Source organism: Pieris brassicae, chromosome 8 (assembly GCF_905147105.1).
Source record: "Pieris brassicae chromosome 8, ilPieBrab1.1, whole genome shotgun sequence".
NCBI classification, from domain to species: Eukaryota; Metazoa; Arthropoda; class Insecta; order Lepidoptera; family Pieridae; genus Pieris; species Pieris brassicae.
Window position 1 is genome coordinate 5,492,917 of NC_059672.1, and position 25,813 is coordinate 5,518,729.

At 32.4% G+C, this 25,813-nt stretch overlaps 3 protein-coding genes across 7 annotated transcripts in view; 2 read left to right on the forward strand and 1 right to left on the reverse strand.

Moving 5' to 3' along the window:
* The window catches only part of LOC123712704 (protein spaetzle 3), a 36,776-nt gene extending 35,291 nt beyond the window's left edge, over window positions 1–1,485 (forward strand). The window contains exon 7 of the mRNA XM_045665918.1: window positions 767–1,485. Coding sequence (XP_045521874.1) covers window positions 767–923 — 157 coding nt within the window. The 3' untranslated portion in view covers window positions 924–1,485. The remainder of the gene's footprint in view (window positions 1–766) is intronic.
* A 516-nt stretch (window positions 1,486–2,001) lies between these two features.
* Window positions 2,002–4,301, reverse strand: LOC123712705 (NFU1 iron-sulfur cluster scaffold homolog, mitochondrial-like). 3 transcript variants are annotated; one of them, XM_045665920.1, is made up of 5 exons: window positions 4,111–4,301; window positions 3,603–3,829; window positions 3,321–3,506; window positions 2,620–2,807; window positions 2,002–2,302 (listed from the first exon to the last, which is right to left on the reverse strand). In XM_045665920.1, the coding sequence occupies exons 2-5, from the start codon at window positions 3,727–3,729 to the stop codon at window positions 2,165–2,167; spliced, it is 639 nt and encodes a 212-aa protein (XP_045521876.1). In that variant the 5' UTR covers window positions 3,730–3,829; window positions 4,111–4,301; the 3' UTR covers window positions 2,002–2,164. The 3 variants fall into 3 exon arrangements, with proteins under 3 accessions (XP_045521876.1, XP_045521875.1, XP_045521877.1); XM_045665919.1 differs by lacking the exon at window positions 4,111–4,301 and adding an exon at window positions 3,900–4,074; XM_045665921.1 differs by lacking the exon at window positions 4,111–4,301 and adding an exon at window positions 3,900–4,039 and having other exon boundaries at window positions 3,603–3,843.
* An 11-nt stretch (window positions 4,302–4,312) lies between these two features.
* On the forward strand, window positions 4,313–23,377 carry LOC123712703 (piwi-like protein Ago3). Of its 3 annotated transcripts, none has more exons than XM_045665917.1 (17): window positions 4,313–4,377; window positions 4,765–4,993; window positions 5,363–5,456; window positions 5,776–5,866; window positions 6,215–6,350; window positions 6,516–6,687; window positions 7,828–7,955; window positions 8,665–8,828; window positions 10,291–10,488; window positions 11,704–11,853; window positions 13,979–14,156; window positions 14,730–14,987; window positions 16,125–16,352; window positions 17,515–17,698; window positions 18,700–18,865; window positions 19,848–20,069; window positions 20,398–23,377. In XM_045665917.1, exons 2-17 carry the CDS (start codon window positions 4,796–4,798, stop codon window positions 20,660–20,662), a joined length of 2,832 nt encoding a protein of 943 aa, XP_045521873.1. In that variant the 5' UTR covers window positions 4,313–4,377; window positions 4,765–4,795; the 3' UTR covers window positions 20,663–23,377. The 3 variants fall into 3 exon arrangements, with proteins under 3 accessions (XP_045521873.1, XP_045521872.1, XP_045521871.1); XM_045665916.1 differs by having other exon boundaries at window positions 4,372–4,480; XM_045665915.1 differs by lacking the exon at window positions 4,313–4,377 and adding an exon at window positions 4,385–4,521.
* Window positions 23,378–25,813: the final 2,436 nt, after the last annotated feature.

The window sequence follows — 25,813 nt, forward strand, 5'->3', positions numbered from 1 at the left end:
ACGTTTTCTTTTTAGTTGTTCATTCATATCCTCTTTTAAGATCTAATAATCTTTTAATAATCTAATGTTAAATATTTTCTGCCTTAAGTTCGATAATGAAATAATAAAACATAATTTACTTTGTGAGAGCAGTGTTGGCCTAGTGGCTTCAGCGTGCGACTCTCATCCCCGAGGTCGTCGGTTCGATGCCGGCTGTGCACCAATGAACTTTATTTCTATGTGCACGGAATATCGTGAGAAAATCGGCCGAGGTCTAAGACCTAAAAAGTCGACGGCGTGCATCAGGCACAGAAGGCTAATCACCTACTTGCCTATCATATTAACAAATCATCATAAAACAGATACAGATATCTGAGGCCAAAATCTAAGAATGTTGTAGTGCTATTAATTCATTTTTATAATTCTACTTTCTTTGTTGCACTAAATATTTTACTCATAGAGCAGGTAAAAGTAGACTGCAATGATATATTTTAGTATCACTTTGTTTTTGAATACAAAAGCGAAGTAGGTCCACACTAGATTATAAATTACTGTGACCAACAATCCACTTACAATTAAAGTTATATTAATAAATATATATACTTAATGAAAACATTCGTAAAATATCTATAGTGTTATACTGTAGTGTATAAAATTTTATTTTTTAATATTTTTATTATACCGCGTTCTATCGAGCGTGATATTGTTTGCATTTGTTAAACTGTTCTTTACAAGCAATAGATACCATAGTAATTGATTCATCAATAATCGAACTCGATATTTTCAGCAAACAATCCACGTCAAGATGTTCAGGCGATTGTGGATGCGAGCAGAAATACAAATGGCACAGACTGCTCGCTTACGACCCAAGCGACGATTGTGCTGGAATCTTCATGGACTGGTTTCTATTTCCCTCTTGTTGTGTATGTCGATGTAAACCATAATTACTATTTTAGTGTTTGGACAAATTCATTGTTTGTAAATAAACTTATGGAGTGTATAAAATAATAAAGCGAATATAAGTAACTTTATATTGGTTATTAGACGCCAAATTTAAGAATTTTAACGAATCGCACTCTTATGACACCAAATTCACATTGAGAGAAAAGATATAGCGATTAATTGTTATTTGCTAGGTGTCTTTTCATTGATTCACAAAACATACTTTAATTTATTTCATATTAAATATCTCATTTGTATCGAATTTCATGCTGTAACAGCATAAAAAAAGGTAAGCTAACTGTAGCGTCCTCAAATTCCACGACAGTTCTTTTTCTACACAGACTATAAAGTTATTGTTGCACTACACAAATTGTTTTAATTGTAAATTATTGATATTTACAATAACTTTGCAAATACATACATATTATCTACTTGTGATTTCGAAATACATTGATAAATTGTAATTAAAATTATTAATAGTCAAGTGGTATTCTATGTTTCATTGTATCTCAATGTTAAGTTTAAATGTAATTTTATAAGTATTAATTTGAATTTAAATGATTTATTTTGTGATCCTTAAAAGTAAACGTATTTTTAGTGTTCATTAGGTTTATTTTAAATATCATGTTATGTTTAACAGAATTTTTATTACAACAAATTATTGCAAGATATTTTACAAATAAAATAATTGGTATTAATAAACATTAATAAGGCTATTCTTGGGATTATAATTGTAAGTAAATATAATGTTTAAGGTACATTATTTTGTAATTTATTTGGTTAAAATTTGTCCATGCTACAAATATGTGTAAAAATTGTCAATAGTTTTTTTTCTGAATAAATAATACAAAATATACACTTTAATTTATTAAGATCCTTCAGCTATTCTCAGGGGTCACTGCAAGGCTTCCTATCTCTTCTCAATCTCACAGCTGTCCAATGATCATGGTGGCTTTAGTTTGACTTAATGTCTTATAACCCCTAGTCCACAGTGAATCTCCATCGCATTCGGTCTTGAAACATGTCTTTAATTTGGAAGTGATATTTTATCTTGCTATATATGTACATAAATATATAATATTTAACACCATGAGAAAATTTATCATTTTATTAAACCAAATATGTTTGCCCACAATGCTGTAGTGTGATCTCTTATATACATAGAAGAAAAAAACACTTAATAACAAATAATAAACTCTATTATTCTTGATGCTATATACAAATGTAAAACTAATAAACTACTTTAATCTGTTTTATTCTTTTCCTTTTGTTTTATCTGTTCAAACTCTTTGAAGATCTTTTCACTTAATTTCTCTCCTTCATCATCAATTTGTTCCACAGAGAGTACTTCAGGAATATAAAACTGCATCATATTTTGAACCTGTTTAAAACATAATAGTTATAATACATACATTATTAAAGGACAATAATTGTTCTGTATGTATTCATTTTAAATAAGTCTTATTATATTTTACTAGGTGTGAACATTACATAATTATTTTTAACATACATAAATAATGATTAGATTCTTAAACCTGATAAATTTTCAATTAATATTTTACACACACCTTTTTATAGTACAGTGGGTAAATAAGCATCAGCTGATGTTATGAACATATACATAAAATATTTGTAAAATTTCAAGGTCACGTAAATTACACAAATATTACTAAAATGTTGCAATACTAAAACACTTACTCCATTTTTCAAAGTAACTATGGAACTTGGACATGAAGAGCAAGAGCCTTGCATTTTAAGCCTTAAAATGCCATCTTTAAAATCTACAAACAGAACATCCCCACCATCTTCTTGCACTGTTGGTCTTATTCTAGTATCCAACAATTCTTTTATCATTTGCACTATTTCATCATCATCTTCGTTTATTTCTAAAAATAATTATAAGAATATTTTTCTCATCTCATCAAACTCATTTTTTATATAGAGCTAAAAATATGTAAGCTGTAAAATTAAATAGACTTAATTATGTGCAAATTCATGTGTTCAGTGGATTTTGAGATGGTATAGAGATGTAATAATACTGAGAGAAACATTACATAGTACAAACAACTTGTAGGAAGTTTGGTGGAAAACCAAGTAACACTACTTGGAGTTTAGACTGTATATCATAGCTGAAGTATTTCCTTAGGTATAAGTATTATTATACTTATACATATATTCTTTATAATTATATAATTTTATCTACATCCATGTTACTTAATATTATTGACTTTGACTGTGTAAACTTTAAGAATGGTTAATTTATATATATATATATATCAATAAGTTACTTTTATGACAGTTATGCATCTAAAATAAATTATTAGTCAAAAGACATACATTACTCTAGAATAATTGTCTATATTTTTTTAATAAGATTAATAGTAATTATTATATCTCACGTGTATCTCCAGAAGGTTTAGCATCAGTAACCACTGGCAATCCACTAGCAAAGAAGTCCATTATTGTCGCAAATATATCTGGCTTCAATAGTTTCCATTCAACATCATCATCCTGTTTTGTTACAGTTATAAAATCAGAACCAAAGAAAACAGCTTTAACTCCTTCTATTCTAAATATCATTTTTGCTAAAAGACACAAAATATATTGTATAGTAATATTGAGTATTAAAAATAAGAGACTCATTACAAATTAGTAGTTTACATATCTCAAGCTTAGCTTACCTAAAGGGCTGCATTGAGCTGCACCAATATTAGGAAAGTCTATTGTTTGTCCTGGTTCCAATACTTGAGTACCAGGCAGGAATTTCAAACTGTTTGGATTTGGTGTCTCTTGTGTTTGAATAAACATTGTGCGACAATTACACAAATTAAACAAAGGCTTAATTTTAGCACATTTAAGTTGGTTGGAAGTAACTACAAAACCACTAAAGGCTTTGGTATCTAAATGCCTACAAATAAAATACTATTATTATCTTTATTTGCTTATTTAGTGTAATAAAATGTTATATTTTTTTATACCTAGCGAGAGCAGACAAGCAAAATATACGACCACATTTTTGACTGGCCCTTATATATTGCACTGAGTATCGAAACATCTTCAAGTCCTTTTCGGTAATCAAACACAATTAAAATACTATTTATTTAGTTACGACTTACGACTTACGAGAGAATATTTTTTAAAACCATAGCAATTAGCATATTGTCAAAACATCTGTCTACTGCCACTTACCCAAAATCTGATGCTTTGAAGACTGATTTTCTGTGTATTCAAACATTCAAATTCAAAATTGTTTATTTTTACCATATAGAAACTAAAGTTATGTAGAAAGTTTGCGTTCGTGTTTTTCCTTTTGTGTAAATACAAAATGTCCTAAACATTTCTATATATTTAATCCGTGGCTGTATGTTGTGAAGCACCGTCATGTTGCAAGTGTGTTCTGTACTTCAATCTGTGGAGAGTGGAGACTTAAGATAAAAGATTTGATAGTTGATAGTCGTAAGTCGATGCATTGCTTTTTGAGTTCTATAGTGTTTCTACTTTTTAGAAGTTAAATTAAAATCGTCAGCAATAAAAACTTAAAATAAAATCGTTATAAAAGGTTACAGTATTTTGTAGAACGAATCTTTTGTCTTTTTTACAGTACGTACAATACAATTCTTATACAATATATTCGAATCTCAAAACTTTAAAATTGACCAGAGGAATTTACAAAACTTTCAAAGTTTTTCACACGTTGATAACATATACTTCCTTGTTTTGTTTTTACGCCTTAAATAAAACTGCTCTAGTGTCTGAAAGACCTATTATAAAAAATTAGGTTAACAAAGCAAAAGTATTATAAAAATAATTTCATTACCCTCCTTATTTTATTTCGTTTTCTAGGTGTATACCGAAAAAGTATTATCTGGAAATAATGGCAGACCCATCAAAGGGTCGTGGCCGTGGTCTGGCGTTAATTCAATCGTTACGAGCTCAAAAGAATGTGGAATCTCAAAAGCAAGACATATCTAGTGAAACCTCAAGTTCTCTTGATATGTACCCACCACCAAGTGCTGCATCAAGCTATGCACCTAGTATAGCTGATAGCTATGCCCCAAATATTTTAAGTGCAGTAAGAACCATTGTTATATTGTCATTGTTATTAATTAAAGTTGATTGAGCTCCCTGTATGTTCTCACCATGCAGGAAATACTTTTGTATTTTGTGGCACTACTTTAAACACATTGCATTATACATTAGTAATACAATATACTACCTGTTTCTTGTAATTTTGGGTACTTGTAACTTCTTGTTTTGGGTACGCATAATGCTTGTTTCTATTTAAAAAACTAAACTTTGAAATTACTAGTCTGGTTAGTTTTTCTTGTTGTCCATATAAATTAATGCTTTTTCATACAACAATATATACAATTGCTATAGAGATAATAATAGACTTTTTACCCTAAAATTAAAATTAATTAAGGTTATATTACATTAAAAGGTTTCTTCAGCCATGGCACCACCCCCAGCTGGTGGAGGAAGAGGGAAAATTGCATTACTTAGTAAAATGCTTCACAAACCTGGTGGAGGAGGAGGTATGTTTACTGTAATATTTGATAATTTATATTATATACATTTCATTGAGTTATATCTTATGATATATGAACATCTGTTGATTTTACTTTACAAGGTTCTGTTAACCAATAAGAAATAAAAATATTACATCACTAGGTAACAATCCTTTTTTTATTTCTCTATAGTGGAAATTTGTGTGTCAAATATTTATTAATCATTGCTAACTAAATTCTAAGATAACAAAAGACTTGGAAAACTTATTTCTTTTCTACATATTAAGTTTCATTTATCTGTTTTGTATGCCTTAAAAACACTGATGATGATGGAATATTTTTCCAGATGCTCCGTTATTATGTCCAGCATCAGATGTTAAACCAAGCAGCAGTGCCCCGAAGAGTATGGGGAGAGGTCTCAAATTGATTCAATCTTTGTAAGTATACAAGAACCTAAATTGAATAGCTATTAGAGATTTTCTTATACAATGGATTCTATGAGTGATAGATGTTGTGTAGATGTGATAGTTGGATAGATGACAGATTGTATTGTATGACAATGCCTTAAGACACCTCTGAGAGAAGGATAGAAATAATGGATTAAAGGCTTGGGTGATTCAAGAGTAGATTCTTCCATACATTTATAATTTTTGTAAATATATTATTATAGCTTGAAGTTTTGACAGCACAACAACCTTGTCAGCCAAGGACCTTAATCAAGTGTTAATGTGTACTGGCATAAACCAAAGACAATATTGTAGATAACATTAAATTATATTTTTCAGAAGAGCTGCCCAATCGCATTTGTCCCCACCTGGTAGTAGTGCTGCTAGTGTAGTTGATTCAGTAACTGATCAAATGGCAGCTAGCACCATCACGGCGGTCTCTGATGCCTCATCAGTGGGCAAGAATAAGTATTTTGTTAGTGTTAAATTTAATATTAAGTACCACTGTGTTTTCATGAATAAAACATCCCGAACCCTGAAACCTACCTATCTAATTTATTCTATAGTTTTTTTTCAGTTGACAGTCATAGAGTAAATTTTTTAAAATTGCCTTTATTTATATTTTTGTTTCTTATTATAGAGAGAAATAAAAGATACTCCCCCAGTTGTAATGAAAGGTACGACTGGGACGCCGTGTGACGTCACAGCCAACTACATATACCTAAAGTTTGAAGAAAGTAACGTTTTTGAGTATCAAGTTAAATATGAACCCGACCAGGACCACAAGCATCTGCGGTTTAAATTGCTTAATGGTGAGTTTTTCTTTCTTTGTCGGTAGAGTGGTCACCCACAACACAGGAAAATTGTAATATAAATTGTACGTAAAACTTGAACGGCCCCTAAGTGACTGTCGCGCGTACAAGTGAGATTTATACTGGCCCATTCCTCTATAAAGGAGCGTTAAAGTATTACGTCACGCAATTTTTGGAGATTCTGGCCCCCCCCCCCCCATAAAACGCACCGTAACCTTTTCTGTATCCAATAGTAAATCGTTTCGAACCACTACAGTGATTTTTTATATCTTTACTGTACTGGAAAGTCCAATATAATATTATCAATAACGTGTAATTAAATCTTCGCCCCGCATCATAACGTTTTACAAGAGGGCCTCCACATTCCAACACATTAACTTCTATGTTTTATGACTCATTCTTAAATTTCCGAGGACCCCCCCCCCCCCAAATTAATGAAGTAATACTTGAACGCTGCCCAATTGAAAGTTAAACACATTTAACTTCTATGTTTTATGACTCATTCTTAAATTTCCGAGGACCCCCCCCCAAATTAATGAAGTAATACTTGAACGCTGCCCAATTGAAAGTTAAACACATTTAACTTCTATGTTTTATGACTCATTCTTAAATTTCCGAGGACCCCCCCCCCCAAATTAATGAAGTAATACTTGAACGCTGCCTAAATGAAAGTTAAACACATTTAACTTCTATGTTTTATGACTCATTCTTAAATTTCCGGGGGCCCCCCCCCCCAAATTAATGAAGTAATACTTGAACGCTGCCCAATTGAAAGTTAAACACATTTAACTTCTATGTTTTATGACTCATTCTTAAATTTCCGAGGACCCCCCCCCAAATTAATGAAGTAATACTTGAACGCTGCCTAAATGAAAGTTAAACACATTTAACTTCTATGTTTTATGACTCATTCTTAAATTTCGACGGACTCTTATTTCATTCAAATGAAAGGTGTCTGTTATTGTTTTCTATAGTTTTATAAACCTCTATATGTTAGACAGACCCCTTCTGTAAGCTAGAAACTCGGGTCAGAGAGAAATCTTGACTGTAATGGTAAAGTCTCGACTCTAATGATTAATGGAACTCTGACTCCCGTATGTCAAATTCGGTCACATAGACTAAACTGTTTTTTTTTTACAGAACATAGACACCTCTTCGAAGTGAAGACGTTTGACGGATCAATACTATACGTTCCTCAACGGCTGCCGAATGACGTCACTGATCTTGTCTCAACTAACCCATATGACGACAGTAAAGTTAATATTACTGTGAGTATAAATTTTCGTTTGTTGCTTTTTATAAAGGAACCTTTTTTTTAGAGGAGATTATTTGATATTAGTTATCACCTCATACTAATTTCAATAGTTTCAGTTTGACTTGGGTCTTTCAAGAAAATAGTACAGATTAAAAGGATTGCGATGCACTTGCGAACTTTCGGGTAGAGTTTCCTTGAGTAACGCATGAAAGGACTACAGTCCTTTTAACCGACTTCAAAATCAAACATAATGTTCTAATGGTTTTGTCTACGTAAATAGTATTTTGAGCGCTGTGTTTTTTATATCTTCTCTATATGTATAAAATTCTCGTGTCACAATGTTTGTTCCCATACTCCTCCGAAACGGCTCGACCGATTCTTATAAAAAATCTGTCTGTCTGAGAATCGGCTACTATCTATATTTCCAACCCCTAAGTGATAAGGGCTGTCCGATTTTTTTTTTCATTTTTTGACAAAAAAAATGTTTTTATTTAATGATACAACATACATGAATACACACAAGCCTTAATTATCACCCCTATATGATCAACCACTATTTTTTATTATAGTAGATAGTTATTTTTATTGAACTAAAAAAATGCTTAATAATATACATTTTGCAAAACGACGTTTGCCGCGTCAGCTAGTTCTTTAATAACTTTAATCTGTGAATTTTAATTATTTTATGACTTTTTATTTATTGTCTGTACGTGTATTTACAGATAATATTCAATCGTACTCGACGCCTAAGCGAGATGATACATATATACAATCTGCTCTTCAAACATATAATGTCTGACCTCGAGTTGGTGCGTTTTGGGCGACAACACTTCAACGAGCATGCGGCCATACAAATACCGCAACACAAGTTGGAAGTTTGGCCTGGGTAAGTCTATTTGCAAGATAATTTTTTTATATTTATTTATTTGGAAAGATAACAGGTACAATAAAAAAAAGTTAAGTTGAGACATAAAATAAACACATTGGATGTGTCCACAAAAAGTTTCACTAATAATAAATGTGATACAGAGCAAAGCAAAACAACAAAACATGACAGTTCAAAATTTATAAAACCGGATAACGACAAATATACCTGTAGCTATAATAAAGAAGAAAGATATAAGGATTATGACAGTAACTATATATACACATTATAGATATTAAATGTAACTTTTTTTTATCGGGTATGATTGCGAATTTACTTCCATTGTTGGCCTTCATATTTATAAAATATTGTCGTAATTTTATTGTAATTGTATTCAAAAGTTAAAAATCATTTATTCATATAGGTAACATTGTGTTACGTACACTTATGAACGTCAAAAAAAGAAATGTATTGTTCTAATTTTACATTTACTGCCAGTTCTTAAATCAAGGGCGTAGAACGGAAGAGAAGAACTGGCAATAAACTCTCCGCCACTCTTTTTAATTGCCAAGTTTTGTTGTTTTACACAAGTTTTGTATGGAGCTGCAACCATTGCACCATGTTCCACAATGGCTGGTGATCTGCTACCACAAGACTTCTATAGCCCCATGAGAGGCACCAGCCTCTGACAAATCACCTCTGGTCAGCTGCAGAGGCAAATACACTTTATTATTATTAATGGATTAAAATAAACGCTGTATTTAAAAGCTACATTGGACCAATTTGTTTTTACCAAATATGTTTTTGCTTTTCGCTGACTACAAGCGCTGTAATTCAAAATATCGAGTTATATAAATGTGTTAAGCATAGACAATATTAGTTTTTTTATATAATGAATGTTAACCTCGGGGTCTTACCTGAGTGATATGATGGGCGACCCTTAGGCTCATGTCGCCCTCTCCTATAACTTTTTTAAAAGTGTCCAATCAACTCAGGATTCAGGACAGGCCATAACCTCTTGGATCCGCTCTTGACTATAAACGTCGCATTTGCTTTATCATAATTTGATTCCTAATTAATATTTTTGGCACCCCTAAATCTCTAAAGAACCTAACTAGAAATCTGCAATTGACATCTAGTATGTCAAATCTATTGTCTATATCAGACTTTCCTAACATTACAACAATAAATTACTTGTAGGATAATAATAAATCTATTCTATATTTAATTCTGACGGTCATGTGGTTTATTAACATATATTAACATTTATTAACATATATTTAACTTTAAAATTATAATTCCTTATATTCCTTAAAGTCCTTCAATATCAAGGTCTTAATGGGCCGGCAACACATTTGCCAGCCGTCTAGTAATGAGTGTATCCATAAACGGCGGTATCACTTATCATCAAGTCCGGTCGTCGCCCTCTGATAAAAAATAATAATAATGTTAATATTTTATTTTATTTTTAACATGTTTCCAGATATGTGACAGCGGTAAATGAATACGAAGGCGGTTTAATGTTGACCCTTGATTCCACTCACCGGGTGTTGCGTACCCAGAGCGTGTTATCTTTCATAAAAGATACTGTGCAAGCGCATGGAGCGAACTGGAAGAGGTTGGTTAAGGAAACGCTGTTCGGTAGCTCTGTTATGACCAGTTATAACAAGAAATTGTATCGGTAAGTATTTATTTAGTTTTGACAAAACCAGTACAATACTTAGGGAGTGTTCAAGCATTACGTCAAACAATGTTTGGAGATTTTTTGACCCAATATTTTCTGTACCCAATAGTAAATCGTTTCGTGACCACCCAGTGAATCCTACCTAGTATACCTACAACTTACCGTTATGTGGTGTAAAGTACTGGAAAGTCGAAAATAATATTTACAATAACGCTTAATTTCAGCGTTACGTAACGTTACATAGTACTTGAATTTTCCCTAAATAATTAGGAGGTCAACATAAAATATTGTAAACGCAAGCGCAATATTTTTTTCTTTGCCATGTATTTTATAATGTGGTGGGTAAGAATGGTGAAAAGGAAACCGGACGGAAGGACCAGAAAGTCTTACATCATTATTTAACGGATAGTAAATAATAGATCACAATGGTTATATAGTTAAAATATTAGAGTTGTATGAAAGATAACGCCTAAGTAGCAATATATTCACGGGTAAAGGATAGCTTTTTCAAAACCTATGTATGCACTTATTACATAAATCCAACAATTATAAATTATGTATAACAAAACAATATACTTATCAGACATAATCTGCATAAAATTCTTATTCAGTTGATTTCTTAATTTCGCAATTTAATATATGATGTTTATGTCACTGGCCTTAGTATTAAAGTCCTAGTGGATAGAAAACTGTATCCAGTTTGTGTTTGCATCACACGGTTATAAACTTCATTTTTATTTCAAATTATATATATGTCGCAGTCAAGTAGTTAAACTAGAGAGTTAATTGAATCTCTCGACAGTTAATTAAATGTCGATATTCAATCAAGTCGCTAGCATTTTGATTTAAATAAAGCAGCGTCGAAAACGTTTAACTATCTGTCTGACTGTAAAACAAGATGGTAAAACAAGACTCCGCCATGATTATTGTATTTGTTATTGTTATTTCGGTGTGATCGTGAAGAACTGAGAGCTTGGAAATTCCGTGTTTTGCTTTATTGTAAATGGTTAGGTTAGCTTAGTTACGTTGTTGCCTAGGAACGTTTCGTTCACTCACTTGTCTGACGGAACTTTAGCGACTTGATTGAATATCGATTTTTAATTAGCTGTCTGAAGATTCAATTAACTCTCTGATTTAACTACTTTACTGCGACATATACAGTAAATAAATAAATGAAATTCAGTTTTTTTATTATTTTATTAATAATTTCAGGGTTGACGGCATCGACGATAATTTAACGCCGAAATCGACATTTGAGAGAAAAGAAAATGGAGTCCCCGTGCAGATATCATACATCGATTACTACAAGAAGAATTATAACATCGATATTATGGATTGGGATCAACCGATTTTAATTTCAAGGTATTTAAAACGAAAGCAGGTCCTTATTGCTACTATCTATCTAAAGATAACTCGTACGTGTGTTCGTCACATAATTACTCTTTTACTCCTTTACCGATTTGAATGAACTGTTTGTGTGGCACTCTCGATGGTTTACATTCACAAACCAGCCCGGCAGATGGCGCTTCAATAGGTATCTAGGTTATTTACCGTGAATATACAGCTGGTATATATATATATATAAATCTTCTGTGCATGTGTTCGTAATAAAACGCCTAAACGGCTCTATAGATTTTAATGAAATTTTTTGTGTGTTCAAGTGGAGTTGAGAATTATTAACATTATTCGTTTTTTTTTAATGTAAGACGTTCGTACAGAACAACGTTTGTCGGATCCGCTAGTTCTATATAAAAATGTGTGCGTGTACTAGTGTACACACGTAAGAAGCGAAACTTCTTTATGACCTTATTTTTCAAAAAAAAATCTACTATATGCAACTTTACAGAAATTGGTTAAATAAAGTTAAATTATATACATTTTAACAAAAGGCTTTTATTATCATGGACATGAACAAATAATACAATTATTTCATTTTACCTTATTACTACTAAGATTAGTGTAGAATTTCATTAATTGTTATTATATATTTTTGTTATTAATAGCTTCGAATCTCTTCGAATCGACCGTGGTAGGGACAAGAAAAAAAGGCGCGTAACGGAAAAATGTAACGGTATTTTTTTCCAACGCCGATAAAGTTTCACTTCTTTAAGTTTTTTTATTAATAAAACACTATACTAACGGATTACATATTAAAGCTACCTTTATACGCAAGTCTTAAATTTAAAGGTCAATTTCCTTAAAAATTAATTATTTGTAAATTAATAATTAATAATTAATAAATATTTGGTTTCAAGTCCATTGAGTCGAAGTCGCATGAAATTATGTTAGTAAGTATAGTTAATTATTATTACCGACTACATATTAAACTTTAATGGATATCATCGGGTGTAGATTGGTCACAATTCCTGAAAAATTCAAAATTATTTCTTCATATAGGCAACGTCAAAAACAGAAATGTATAGAAAATGCTTCTAATTTTACATTTACTGCCAGTTCTCAAATCCAGGGCGTAGAACGAAGAACTAGAAGAACTGGCAATAAACACTCCGCCACTCTTTTTAATCGCCAAGTTTTTGTTTTTCATAACGATTGTAAGGATCTGCAACCATTACACCATGTTCCACATGACATCTTATGTAATTAATAATAATAATAAAAAAACAAAGATTTGTCTCAGATTGTCAAAGATCCTCTACCAGTAGGAGGCATGATGAAATAGGAGCACGCACTTACGTTCTCGTGGGAACAACACGCAAATACATAGTCATAAATAACAAACATCACCGCATAACACGATTTCAAGTACGACCAGTCACGAGAATGACGTATGGCCAGCCATAGGCCCCCTCTTAAACCCCTTAAAACCTCTAATAATCTTCCAGAAAGTCTGGTGAAATTCCATCTTTGTGCCCACTGTTTCAACGAGAAATAAAAGAGAAACATTTCTTTTATTAAACTAAGCTTAGCGCATAAGTAAGACCCATATGTCAAAACATATTTGACAGATAACTGTCGATTCTGATTGTCATATGAGATGTCATGTCTGTCTAGTGATTGTCAGTTGTCACTTGGTATCTGATAATTATTTATTCACCACATCATGCGTAAAGCTATCTACAGTTTATGTTACCAGCTATGTCTTCTGAAGTATATATATGGCAATTATGGTATATGTTTAAAAAAAATACTAGTATTTTTACTTATTGTTAAGCAAAAAACAATGCGTTTTTTAAAATCAACATACTGGCGAATACGTCAAGCACTGGATAAGTACAAGTTATATTGCGAAGAAATTGAGTTTGCAATTCTAACTATGCAAGTGTATTTTTCGGGAATACAACGGTTGAGACACGTAACGTTTTACTTTCTATTGGTAAAAGAACATTAAAATTCGGTTCTCTAGATCTAGACATTACCTGTATAACCTTACAAACATAACTTTTTTTTATATTGGTATAGATTGGGGTTTGGATTGTATTTATTTTCTGTTTAGACAAGAGGTTTGATTCCTAAACAACTATTTTAGGGACACAAAACGCATAGCCGGCGAGGAAAAGGAAGTGGACTATATGATATGTCTGATTCCGGAACTGTGTCAGCTGACGGGATTGACAGACGACCAGAGGAACAACTTCCGGTTAATGAAAGATGTCGCTACGTACACGCGAATCACGCCGAATCAGCGATACGCGGCCTTTAAACAGGTAAGTTAAATGGAAATCCTGCTGAGAATTAAATTTAGTATTTGCTAGTCATAGAAGTTATAGGTAAAAAAAAGTTATTGACAATTTTGTTCACCAACGTGAAATAAGAAATATAAAATTTCTACACGACCTAAAATACAAAAATTTCATCAAAGTCCGTCGAGCCGTTTAGGAGGTTTAATGACAAGCACACGCATATTGGATACATATATATATATATATCCAATATTATATATATATATATAGGCGCAAAAATATTTATGAAGAATTCTTACATGTTTAATAAATAGAATTCTTCAAAATTAAGAAAAACACTTTTTGAACGGATTAAATTTAGACAAAAATAGACAATACTATGTTCTTCAAAATTTTGATTCTGTATGAACCCAAAAAATACCCATTTTTGTATGGGTTTTAATTTTTACGAAGGTTTATGTGAATAAAATCATAATGTACTGTATAAATTGGCTGAAATATAACGATTATGGTTGAAGATATTGCTAAAAAATGACCAAAATACCTATAATCGACACTGGTTTTGCGGTGCATTATTCTCGAGTTAATTGTTTTTAGTTCGTCAGCAATGTATTGAATAATGAGTCGGCAAGAAACCGCTTAAAAGGCTGGGGTCTGAGCCTCGCGCCTGAGACAATAGATATAACAGCTAGGACTCTGCCCCCCGAAGCCCTATACTTCGGGAACAACGTGAAAGTCCCCGGGAAACCCAATGCTGACTGGAATGGTGACGTCGCGAAGAATTCCGTGATGCAAGCTGTAGATATATACAAGTGGGCTGTCCTGTTCACCGATCGGGACAAACAGACAACTATGGTAACATTAATATTTTTTAATATGTTGCTTTATATAAATAACACTTTTTGAAGTCGGTAAATAAAAATATTTATTTGTTAACAAACTATCTTAGGCAACGAGAAATTGTTATGTGATATTTATTTAACTTAATCTTGTAATATATTAGGGTTATTCGTATGTTCGATGTATGCCCTTTCAAGTATTACGTAAGCAGATTTACTGAAATTTGTAGGAATCCTCGAAATACATTACGTTTTCACTCATACACAATGTCCCATACATATAATTAATATGTGTGGGACATACATATAATTAAAATATTAATATGTGTAAAAAATTTAATAGTTACTGCTGACGTAATCACCGAATAAGAAAATCAAAGAACCGTACGTAAGCACTATAGGGGACGGCCTATAATACTTATGTAGTGCTTCGTAATACTCGAACGGCCCCATATGCAAATATTCAACATTTTTCAAATTAAGTCAGAAATGTAACCGAAAATTCTGTTAAAAATACTTTAATTTTTTTTTTCATCTGATTTATAAAGCCTATCAGTCTTATACTTGATGGTAAGGGGAGTAATGATTGCCTATTACTTATGCCATACATTAGTTCAAATAATTTGTACGCGGCTACTTACATATAATCATATGAATTAAAAATGAATTGGTGGCGCTACAACCTCTTTAGGCCAGGGCCTCAGATTTCTGAACCTATTTCATGATAATTTTTTAATCTTATATGTCTTTTGGGTTTAAGACATGTGGCTTCATCACGATGTTTTCTTTCACCGTTTGAGCGGAAGTTAAATGCGCACATAGAATGAAAGTCCATTGGTGCACAGCCGGGGATCGAACCTATGACCTTGGGGATGAGATTCGCGCGCTGAAGGCACTAGACCAACACTGTTCTATATCACAAATGTAATCGAAAATTTATAATTTAAAAATCATATGAATTAACTTTTATTTCTTACAAATATAGATTTTAAAATAAAATAATACATTATTCGTCTATAATTAATTAGTTTGAACATTTTTATATTATTTTTTTAATTTGCATAAATACATTGACCAATGTAACGACTACGTTAAATAAACGTCTTATTTAATGTACGTTACAATACGTTAAATAAGTGTTCTCAATTTCCAGAATTTCATTGAAACAGTCCAACGTTGCTGTAAGCCAATGGGTATAACGATCGAAAAGCCGCAATTGTTGCGATTGCCGAACGATCGAACTGATTCATTCGTTGTGGGTCTTAGAGAGGCGATACAAACAAGGCCGCAAATTATTGTCGTTATATGCCCTTCGTCGCGCGATGATCGCTATTCTGCGATTAAGAGGGTGTGTTGTTCGGATGCGGGGATACCTTCACAGGTAATAATTTATTTGTTACAGAAGATAGATACTGGAGTAGTTCTGTAGTGATGCAAACACTTACTAATCCATTTATTTTCTTTAATCTCTTTCAAAAGGATGAACGTTGCATACTAGTTTTTTTTATTAAGCCTTTATTGCTGACACCCAGTATAATACATTAACACTTATTTAAGTTACATTAAAAAAAACTTAATTTAATACAGCAGTTGACCCGTTTTGGGTAATCAGCGTGTCCTGTGGCCTCTTCCAGCTGCCACCATTCTTTTCTAATGTTAGCTATTCTTGTGCAAGTTGTGCGTCCTATTCTCTTTATACCGTCTGCCCATCTCTTGCTCTGTCTTTTTTTATTGGGACCACATAATTAGGACAAACACATGATATAAATTGACATAGATACAAAAAAATATATAAAAAGCGGTGGCGTCCCTATAACATGTGGACACGACAAGTGAAATCAAGTAGATACAATATACGGTGTTAATACGAATAACCATAAAAATGAAAAATACACACTATAAAAGAATTAAACTTTGAACTAAGAAAATAAATTATCAGTACTGTGTCCTAATTCTACTCTTAGCTGAGGCCAGAGAACCATGAAAAATGTCAAAACTCTGTGCAATTTCATTATGGTAGCGACATAATCTATTAATTGGAGAGTTTCTGGCAACGTTTGTTCGACAATGTGGAATGTGAAAACATCTTCGATTGTACAAACGACTCCCGACCCGAGGAACTTGTATGCATAAACGTTCTAAAATCATTCGGGCGCATTCAAGTCTTGCCATTCTGTAATTATTTTTGTCCATTTCAACCTGCTATCTCGTCATGTGCCCGGTCCAGCGCCATCCATCAATTGCCTTATTTTCTTTATCATGTCCTCTACTTTGGTCGCTGATCTTATCTCTTCTGCTCTTTAAGGTTAAGTTGAGTATATGGTTAAACGATCTAGATCATGGTTATGAACAATCCGTAGACCAATCAGAGATCGTTGCGAGCACATGTCGACTTTTGATTGGCTGACACTAACATTATGTTCCGTATACGTAATACGGGAGCATTCAAGTTGTTATTTGTGTGTTTTGTATGTATGTTCGAATTTAGTAACTGGGTAGCCTCCTTAAGGATGGAAACTTTAGAAATAAAAAAAAACTTTCAGGTAATAAACGCCCGGACAATAATGAACCAGCAGAAAGTGCGTTCGATTACTCAGAAGATTCTATTGCAAATGAACTGCAAGCTAGGTGGGACATTGTGGCACATCCATATTCCCATCAAGTCCGTGATGGTGGTCGGGACGGACAGCTACCATGATCCCTCGCGACGACGGCCCAGTGTTTGCAGTAAGTATGAAAATTGGGGCCGTACAATCCTTGGCCTATTTTTTTTATCAGCAAGTAGTTGATGCGTGATTTTTTGAATTCATTGTTGTTTATTTTTATCGTACCAGTGACTATTCAATTCCCACATATAAAGATGATACACAGCCGAAAACGTAAGCTCAGGGTTAAGAGCTGCACGCCCAATTTTGCTAATACAGCTCACTGTACACTGTACTTGTGTTAGAAGAGTTCACTGAATACACACGTATGTAATATAATGAGACAAAGTTAGCCAAAACTATGTTCATGGTGTTTTGTATTCAAATTGTATTGTGTGAAACTTCTTTATGGGGGTTGTAAAAAAATTGCCGTAACATTTTTCGGTTACGCGTCACATCACTCCGTTATGCGTCACATTTTTACGTTACGCGCCATCTTTTTCTTCTCCCTACCACGGTTGATTCGAAGAGTAGAATCTCTTATAGAGCCATTAATAACAAAAATATATAATAACGATAACAATGATAGTAATAATTCTATTACAATTAATGAAAGGTAAAATGAAATAATTGTATTATTTGTATTCATGTCTATGATAATATAAGCCTTTTGTTAAAATTATCTAATTTAACTTTATTTAAAAAATTTCTGTAAAGTTGCATATAGTAGATAAGATCATAAAAAAAGTTTCACTTCTTACGTGTGTACACTAGTACACGCACACATTTTTTTAATATTGGGTAACATTGAACGTAATATTCAACGCCAATCAAACATAAATCTAGTTTTAAGAGCTGTCAAACCCTTTTCCTGTTGCGCATATTTGATAGCGCTCAAGACTAGATTGTGATTTGAGATATGTTAGATTGGCAATAATATAAAATCGCATAATTAATCGCAAATTAATAGAAGAGTATTTAGTCTATTTATTATCTAGTCTCTGGTTTTCCATAAATTTAGTAACTTTTATTTGTATAGTACAATTTGATAACGCTTTAATATTAAATTAAACAATTTTATAGGTTTCGTAGCGTCATACACGCAAAGTCTTACGAAGTGGTATTCAACAGCCGTCTTCCAGGAGCAAGGCCAAGAGATAATAGACTGTCTAAAGGCGTGCCTCGTAAATTCCTTGAGGCATTATCTTATTACCAACGGATATTTACCAGACAGAATAATTATATATAGGTATGTATATATGATTTTTTATGTTCCTGTTATATGTAATATATGTGTATTCCATGTATTTTTGCACTACTTGCCTATCTTATGTAATTTAATACATTTTTATTTGATTCTTTACTCACAGTGGTTGCCTGGAAAAGATCGCTCGAAAGCGATAAGGCCGCCAGTTGCCCTCCTTTTGATTTAATTATGTTCATTAAAATATTGTAGTGTAACGAAGTGTAAATAAATAAATATATGACCTATAAATTACCTCCAGCCATGTTATTGTTAACCTGTCAAATTGTGTTTTGATTCTTAGATTTTATTACGATATCGAAGTATTTTTCGTAAAGTATAGAGAATGGACTCTATTAATGATGTGTCAATGTTGCTATTATCATAGCTATTTTACAGAGCACATTATCATAGTTTATTATTATTACAATAGAGTTTCTTTATTATGGCACAGAACAGAGAGAGTTAACAGTTATAGAAAGGCATGAAATTTACTATAGAGTATACAGGATAAATATAGACAAATTACATTTGAACAATTATTAATAATCCCCAGAATGGGGTTTAAGTTTAAATTTAGTTTAATTATTAATTTATTTTGTGATTGTTTGTTTAATTTTTTCCCTTGCTAGCTTGCTTATGTTCAATATAATTGACGTGTATGTATATCTGTGTAAATTCGTAATGTCACATTTTCTTGTATAATTTCATGCATACGCGTTGCTTTAGAACTTATAAATAAATTGAATTTAAATTATTATAATAAGGACGCGAGTCTTGACTTACTCCATGTCTCCAAACGCGTATTTTTGAAGCAAATTGAAATGGTTTTTATGTACCTAATATAGATACCTAAACACTGAAGTTTTTAGTATATTGTTTTTGTTAATACATAATGTTCGTTGTATATATATAGTATTGGCTGTATGTTTAATTTAAAAATTGTTTCTTTACAATAAACTGTTTAGTAAATAATTACGAATAACAGGGACGGTGTTGGCGATGGACAGTTTAAACAAGTGCAAACATACGAAATACCGCAGTTGAGGATTACTATCCAAGAAGTGGATACGCAATACGTACCAAAGATTACGTACGTCATCGTACAGAAGCGTATAAATACACGAATATTTTTGAAGTGCGGTCCGGGACAGTTAGAAAATCCTGCTCCAGGGACGGTTGTAGATCACGCTATTACTAGGAGGGACTGGTGAGTATTTTTTGTATATTTTTTAGGGTAGATACAAATTAAAAAGTTTTAAACTGTTAAATATTGTTCCATTATATTGCGAATAGTCAGAAACTGCCTTTCTTCGATGAATTTATCGAAAAATATAAAGTTAGCTAACAATTGTATTGAGAGATAATAATATGAGAGTTAATAATAAAGTTATTGAAAGCTATTCATTATAAAGAAAGAATTGTGTAATAAATTACCTTAAAAATACTGAGTCGATAAAAAACCCATTAGAATCCCTAACACATTCAAAATGTAAAGACCAGACCCGGACAAGCAGTAATTGATAAAACTCTTCCAGGTACGACTTCCTAATAGTCTCACAAAAGGTGAACCAAGGTACGGTTACACCCACCCACTACGTCGTTATTAATGACGATAGTAAAATGCCACCGGACCAATGCCAAAGACTTACGTACAAACTCACACATTTATACTACAATTGGCCTGGCACGGTGAGAGTGCCAGCACCATGCCAGTACGCACATAAACTGGCTTATCTGGTCGGACAGAACATAGGAAAGAACACCAGCGAAGCGCTCGCAGATAAACTATTCTTTTTGTAAGTAACGTAAGTGTTCTGACACCGTAGTATTCCAGTACTATGCCAGTACATCCTTAAACTGGGCTTGCATAACAACACTAACAAGCGAGTTGATAAATTTTGGTACAAATAAACATAAATTACTCGGACAAATGAACATTTAATATTAATAATTTTATATTTTCGAAGCAATGTAAAAGTTTGTGCCCGTAAATACATAGTAATCAAAATTAGATTTTCTGTTTTAAGTCAATCATTTTGGGTACCCTGGGTAAAATCTCCAATATAAAAATATACCTATTGTAAAATGGCCAATTTACAGAATATAATTCAACCGTTGAGTTTAAAAGTTGTTTTTATTTTTCTATTTAGTGTTATGGATAAGGAAAAGCAATTTTCATTCTCAATAAATGGTTTGAGTTCTATTTATTTATTTAACAATTGTTTATTATATAAGTGAATTTGATTGATAATAAGAGGCTTGTGTAATGAAAATGATAAGGCTGGTTGTTGTTTTAGACAGTTTTCAACTTTGAATAAAGTGTTTAAATATTAATAGTATTTAAATTTTGTGTCCATGATGGCAAAAATTGTCAAAAAATATATTCTCAAAAAGTTTGTCAAAAAATGTGTTGTCAAAAAATTAGTTGTCAAGAAATGTGTTGTCAAAAAATTGTTCGTCAAAATCTGAAAGTCGACGAACACCTAAAATGAACGTTAATTATTTTATCTGTCTGTGTGTGTATGTATTATCTTAAGAGTTAGTATGAATATTTTAACAATTAAAATTTTAGTAATAAGCTTCAGGGTGCTACGTAATGTTAAAGTACAAGTCTCGCTCTCTTATAAAACAAATATAAGTGTTCCAGATTTATATAGTGTAATATTTTAGTGATAAATCTTAGGGTTTAAAAAATAACCTTTTAATTCAAAACACTGGAGACGCTCTTCCAGAATAATTGATCTATCTAGAAGACCCGAAATTTGATTTGCTTTCTAACGAAATTTAAATATTCAGAAAATGGGCCCTGTTGAGGTCTATGATCTCATACATTTTTTATTAACAGGAGTCTCTAGTGAGTCTCGACTTTTAATAAAACTGTTACACATTACCCAAGTATGATTTTTCATACAAATATTTGATACTACGTATTTTTTTTGTTTACGATCGTAACTTAGGTATTATCTATGATTACAAATTGTACCGCGCGAACTTATTATGTTATGATAACTCAAAGCTGGGATAATATTTTTATGAATTTAGATTACTGTTAAGATTTCTTAATGTCAAGCGGAGTCATCATTGACTTACAGTAACTTTTTAAATGTATATTGAATACCAATGTGTATGATTTTAGTTTTACATAAGGTAGTTGCTTTTGACTTTATTATTTTAAACTTATAAAATTCTTTTGCTTGTGAGATAACGAAGTTCCTTTCACATGTGTTTGCTCTAATCTTACGGTGTTTGTTTACGACTGAGTGTTAAATGCACATATAGAAAGCAGAAGTCCCTAGTTGAGAGTAGATTTTCAAGACATAATAAAAAACTCTAATTCTAATTCCAAATTTCAAAAATTAACCCCCCCGCATCAATCCAAGTTCCCCCTAAATCCCCCCCCCCCCCACGTTATGAAAGACTGCACTCTCAGGCTTGAGTGACGATAGTGCTCGCAGATTATACCTATTGGAACTATATATTTATTAGAAGTACATACTAAAATATATACAATAATACTAATATATAATAATAATACTAATTATATATCTAAGTCGCGTCAACGCCGCCCAAGTACTTTGTCTTCCATTAGCGATCTAATTTGTTTAGTTTAAATAGCGTTGATGTTACAAAAACTCTATAATAGTTAAAGAGAAAATCTCTACTATAACCGGCTTTTATGTCCTATGGGATTTAGAAGGTACTGATTAGGCCTCTAATAGGCCCATCCCCCACCGTATATGCTGCGTCCATATTCGATGTAGTTCTTTCAATATAGTGCTAACTTGAAAACTTCGGATGGCGTCATAATCGATATCGAGGAATGTTAGCTATACGACTCGCCAGTTTCCATTAAATGTTTTTCACTTAAAGAGCAAATACTTCAAACCATAATTTATATCATAAACAAAGTCATACATTACGTGTAACCTAGACGTAGAATTATTTTAAGGCGATGTACGTATAGGTCAAAGTCAAAATAAATTTATTCATATAGGTAAACAAGTACACTTATGAACGCCAGAAAATAATTAAGTTATTTCTAAATTTACATTTAATACCAGTTCGCAAATCAATGGCGAGCGGGCAAGAAGGACTGGCAACTTTCTGCCACTCTTTTTAATCGCTAAGTTTTGAAACGTAGAAATTGTTTGAACTGGAGCAAATCAATCCCAAGGATTAGGATCATTTAAATATAGGGTAGGAATCCTTCAGTGATTAATTTATATCAACGAGATAAGAGGTAAACTTAAGCAAATATATTTTTTTGAAGCCACAGATATTTTAATTAGGTCATAGGCACGCTAGCGATATTAGATTGAAAGACAACACTTGTTATCTGTAGAGACTGGAATTATGTATGTAGTGTTTAAAAAATGTTTAATTCGTTAAATGAAACATATATTAAACGCGGTAAATATACCTAACGTTTGTTCAAGAGTAATGACGTTGTTTTGTCAACAAGTAATTCTTTAGTAAGTGATACCTGCCATTAAGTATTTGTTATTAGTTATTAAGAGTCAATAAATATTTTTCCAATAAAACCAATTTTGTTTTATTTATTTAATATTGACGCTGCCTTGTTGGGTCGGCTTCAGACCCACTTCGCTACAGTTATATAATCAACGAAACTAACTCATTCTGTTACACTTTCACGCTTTTACTAAAACGGTTTTATAGAAGCTATTTGTTTCTTTGAGTATCCCTAATTCCCTGACTTGAGTTAAGGTCCTATGTCCCCCAGGTGGAGCAGCGGGCATCCAGCGTAGAAAAGCTGATCAGACCGATAAGCTCTCTTAATTTTACTCCACGTCGAGTCCTGTCAATTGGTATCTAACTGCATAGCTCCCATAGCTAATGATTAGAAATTCTCTCGGGCTATAATATTCCAATGATTTGACGAAGGCAGCGGTTCACGAAAACCTGGTTGTTGTGTTCTGCTCTTTGTAACTTCCCAGGTTTCGCAACCATACATTAGATAAGGGTTAAAAATTTAGTAATGTAATCTCGATCTAGATCTAAACAGATTAAAAAATTATCAATAAAATGCCACGTTTTTTTGTGTGTGTATTATTAACTTGTAAAGGATACTTTTTCGTGGTAGTTCGAATTTGCAAAGAAAGTCGGAGAATAACGTTCGAACGAAAGCCGTTCTTTCGATGTTAAGCTTACGTAGTAGTGAACGTATGGAGATTATGAGATAAAGGGAATTCAATAATATATATTGAAAAAGTTGTTTAGCCTACAAGAATGTCATTGACATTATGTCTAACTTTTATACGTACCTACCTATTACATAAAAACAGTCTTCGCCGCCTCTGTCTGTTGGCGATAAACTCAAAAACTACTGCTCAGATTTATTACAGTTTGTACCATCTAGAATGATTCATGAGGAAGTGTAGATATATCACTTTTCATGGTTCCGGGTCACGGTTGTCCATGTGAAGTTGGGGGTGGGGGTTATTATAAAACGGAAAGTTAAATGTTTGTTATGCTTTCACACCTTAACTATAAACATATTTTAATAAAATTTGGTTAGCGATAGTGTAAAACTATAGGTAAGGACATAGGTTAAATATTATCGCAACACAAGGGATGACAGTTTCTATAGAAGAATGTCTTGGTCTAGATAAGTAAGTATCCTTAAACTTTTAAATTGTTTGTTTATTTGTAGGTATTTTTTATAATATCCCATATAAGCCAAGATCCAAAAAGACTTCAAATCCAAAGGGCCACGCGGGCAAAAGCTGGTTGAGCTATACTTTCTTACGATGTCAATCTTTACGATACGTTGCTTGTTTTGAGTAGATATAGATATGTAGGTATGTGGTTTAATCCAGATCTCTAAGCTAAAAGCGCAACTCAATTGTAGAACAACCTTAATAAAATAAAAGTATATAAAATGCATATAATTCTTTACTTCTCACATCATTTTGTGGAAAACGACTCATTACAAAACTGTGTGCAATGCATAACACAAAGTAGATAAACTATAATAAAGAAATTCTTCATATTATGGTCAGTTATAGCTAATTTTTAAATCCATTACAATGGAATGTAAACCAGAATTCCAATCGAAATTCGACAGACTGACGTAAAAATGGGCTCCTAATTCTCACATCAAATTAATCGTTTGCGATTTCTTCTCTCTTTAGACGTTACTACGTTGTTTTGTATTAAAGGTTATATATGGATATATTATTTAAAGTTTAGTTGCAATCCTAGGTTTTTAAACAAAATACACAATATAAAGTAAAAAGTCGTTTGAAATTCTTGAAGTTATTACTTTTAAATTATATTAAAGACATTCAGATTATTAAATGAGCAGTGTTGGCCTAGTTGCTTCAGCTTGCGACTCTCATCTCTGATGTGGTAGGTTCGATCACGGGTGTGTACCAATGGACTTTCTTTATATGTGCACATTTAAAATTTGAACGGTGAAACAGGGCTTGCGTTAGACCCAAGAAGTTGACGGCGTGTGTCAGGCCAGGCTGATCACATACTTCCCTATTAGATTGACAAATGATAATGAAACAGTAACAGAAATTTAGGCCTATACCTAAATAGGTTATAGCGCCACGGATTTATATACATATTTTTAAGTTAATAAAATAAGAGTTTGCTTATTTCTCTATAAATATATATAGGTACACCTCATATAGTTATAGAGAGCTTTTCACGTTTATCTACAAAACAAATTAGTGAGAATTTTTTCAAAATGATTTTCATTGAAAACATAAGTATATGAACAAAGTACTGTTAACGAAGATTGTGTATAGTTTAACAAAGATGATGGAAATTATGTTATGCAATTTACAATTGCCAAAACCTCAATCGAATCCCCTATGTTGTCGGCTGACGTAGCTAATCTATGCAGGAGTACTGCCTCGGAGCAAGTTGAAATACCGACACCGTGTGTGGGTGTGCTTCGTTTAACGAAAGAGCGGCAGTCCA